Below are 2,500 nucleotides of genomic sequence, written 5' to 3'. Positions count from 1 at the left end.
CACTTCTGGTCCATCGAGACGAGGGCAAGATCTAGTTTGTGTTTCGACTTGTACATCACTTCCTTCTGCGGGAGTTCGAGGAGCGAGGGCGGGCCGAAGGGCGTGCAGACGGCGAAGAGAGCCAGGGGCGGGTCCTCGGTCTTGCGGTTCTGCCCGTGAAGCACCTTGATTCGCCCTCGCACGTCCAGCCTCTGCGGAGCGGTGGGTGGCCGGGGTTAATCATGATGGAAAATAACGATAAATGAGATGATGGTGGCAATAACAATAAAGAAGAAATAGTAGTTCACGCAATAAAAAGTGATAATAATCATCATCATTATCATTATTATATAATCAGAATAATAAATGTTCATGAGAGTAATGATGATGATAGTAATGACAGTGATAAAATAACAGCAACAAGACAATAAACACGTGGACATATCTATAGAGTAAATTAGTAAAACATAAATATGAATCAAAACATAATACGGAGAGAAATGAATTTCCTCGACTCAGCAGCGGCTAATCTAGTGAATAAAAATAGAAATGCAATATAATATGATAACACATTATTATATCATAATTATTCGATCATCATAAATGAGAACAGAGTGATGTAAGAGACAGAGCTGACACTGAAAAAGCTGGGACGACCAAGTAGCTGATGAAATTAAAAGAGAAAGATTCAGAACGCCAAAAGGTATAAAAGGCAAAAATAAATACCGAACTTTGTGGAAGGGGAATCAATGAAATTCCACACGCTTTACTAGAAAAAATGATGGACATATTAGTTAATATAAAAATAAAAACTGAAAAATAATGCTACTGAAATAATGACTGATGTAAAATTTGAAAACCAAGCAATAGTGTCTTACAAGGACGGGATTTTTTATAGGGAAAAGAGATATTCATGATTTTCAAGGAGCACACAGATACGAATGAACTTTTCTGTGTATAAGCACTAAGTTCTCTAAAAATCCAAACAGAAATATAATGGATAACGAAAATGAGAACATTAACTACAGATTTTCACACTATTGATATTCCACGAGGAAAAGGACACTCCTGTAGTTTCAAGAAATTTGACGAGAATGAATTTTCTAAAGTCAGCTGACGTTTCGGGTCCTGACATCATCATCACGAACGTCTTCTCTCGTTTGCTCATTCTTGCTTCCATTTATTGTGTTTGTATTTCCGTGTGTTTTTAATCTATTTCTTGTTTAACCAGGTCACGAAATGCAAAAAACGAAGCTAATGTAGAGTATGCAAAGAAGAAAGGAAGATGACCAAAAATAAGGAAATCAGTGGAGCAGAAATGCTTGCTCCCAGCCCCCCAGAATGGCCTTGCTGTTAATGCGAGATATTTCCTCATTATAAATCCGGCAACTATTTACGTCTTTGGTGGAATCGAAATGATATGAGGTAAATCTTATTCATTCAGAGAGAATGGGATAGATAAAGAGATAATCAGATACAATGCGAGGTAAATCAAAATCTAGCAAAATGATTCCATAAACCAGAATACCTTTACTTAACTAATCTTTGAGACAATAATTTATGATAATAAACCACAGCCTAACGTTTACTCTGGTGTTAAATCTCTAATAAACCACAGCATCAGGCAATGTAAAACGATTATACAATCATTACACTTGACCAGCCTCAACCTCCCCCTTGCTCCCTCCGCCTATCTAAAATCACAAGCATCAGGTTTCATATTTCCGCGTTGTAAAACCATAATTACCTATCGTCTCGTAACAAGCAGTGTAGTAGCATTGTTTTCGAGATAAAAACGAGTTATTTTCTAGTTCGTTAAACCTTTTTGATTGCATCTTGTGGTCTGGTGGTTAGGTTAAACTGCATGATATAAAGCCTTCTCTGTTTTCCTGAGCAGGCGCCTTAACACGGAGCAAGAGAAACTCAAACAAGTACTTATTACACAGGCTCAGGAGGCGAAAGCTGGGGATGGTAATGAAGAAGAGAAAGACGGTAATGGTGTTAGGAAGAAAATAATAAAAGGGTGAGCAAAATGGCGGAGAGACACAGAAGAGGAAGATGAAGAAAAGGAGAGATAAAAAGAAAGAAGACGATAAAGATGGCGGCGAAGGAAATGGAAGTGAAGAGGAAGATGATGAAGTAAGTTAATGGAACAGAAAAGAATACTAAGCTACATCTGAAGTGTTATCTAAAGAAAAAAAAAAAAGGAAAAGGAAAAAGACGGGGAAATTGAAATGTTTATAAATCCTAAAGAAACACGAAAACCATGAAAGATGGCAGAAGAGGGAAGGGAGGGGAAGGGATTTAAAAATAGTAAAACAAATACGGAGATAGAAAAATACGGAAAAGGTGAAAAAGAGAAGAGAGATAAAAAAAAAAAAAAAAAAAAAAAAAAAAGACACGGAAAGATGGAAACCGAACATACATAAGAAAGCACACTCACTAAAAACCCTGAAGTGTTATCTAAAAGGCATCTGAATCTAACGGTGAAGTTCCTCTCGAGGGGCGTCTGGTCTGCCTG

The 2,500-nt window shown here is 37.2% G+C and overlaps 1 protein-coding gene across 1 annotated transcript in view; it reads right to left on the bottom strand.

Moving 5' to 3' along the window:
• LOC125026905 (nuclear receptor coactivator 1-like) overlaps window positions 1-2,500 on the bottom strand; it is a 34,709-nt gene that overhangs the window by 15,705 nt on the left and 16,504 nt on the right. Inside the window, exons 3-4 of the mRNA XM_047615506.1 lie at window positions 2,423-2,500; window positions 4-191 (exon numbers count right to left, since the gene is read on the bottom strand). The exon at window positions 2,423-2,500 is cut by the window's right edge and continues 129 nt beyond it. Of these exons, the coding sequence (XP_047471462.1) occupies window positions 4-191; window positions 2,423-2,500 (266 nt within the window). The remainder of the gene's footprint in view (window positions 1-3; window positions 192-2,422) is intronic.

The sequence above is a fragment of the Penaeus chinensis genome, chromosome 7 (genome assembly GCF_019202785.1).
Source record: "Penaeus chinensis breed Huanghai No. 1 chromosome 7, ASM1920278v2, whole genome shotgun sequence".
Classification (NCBI taxonomy): Eukaryota; Metazoa; Arthropoda; class Malacostraca; order Decapoda; family Penaeidae; genus Penaeus; species Penaeus chinensis.
This window is presented reverse-complemented; position numbering and strand designations above follow the sequence as displayed.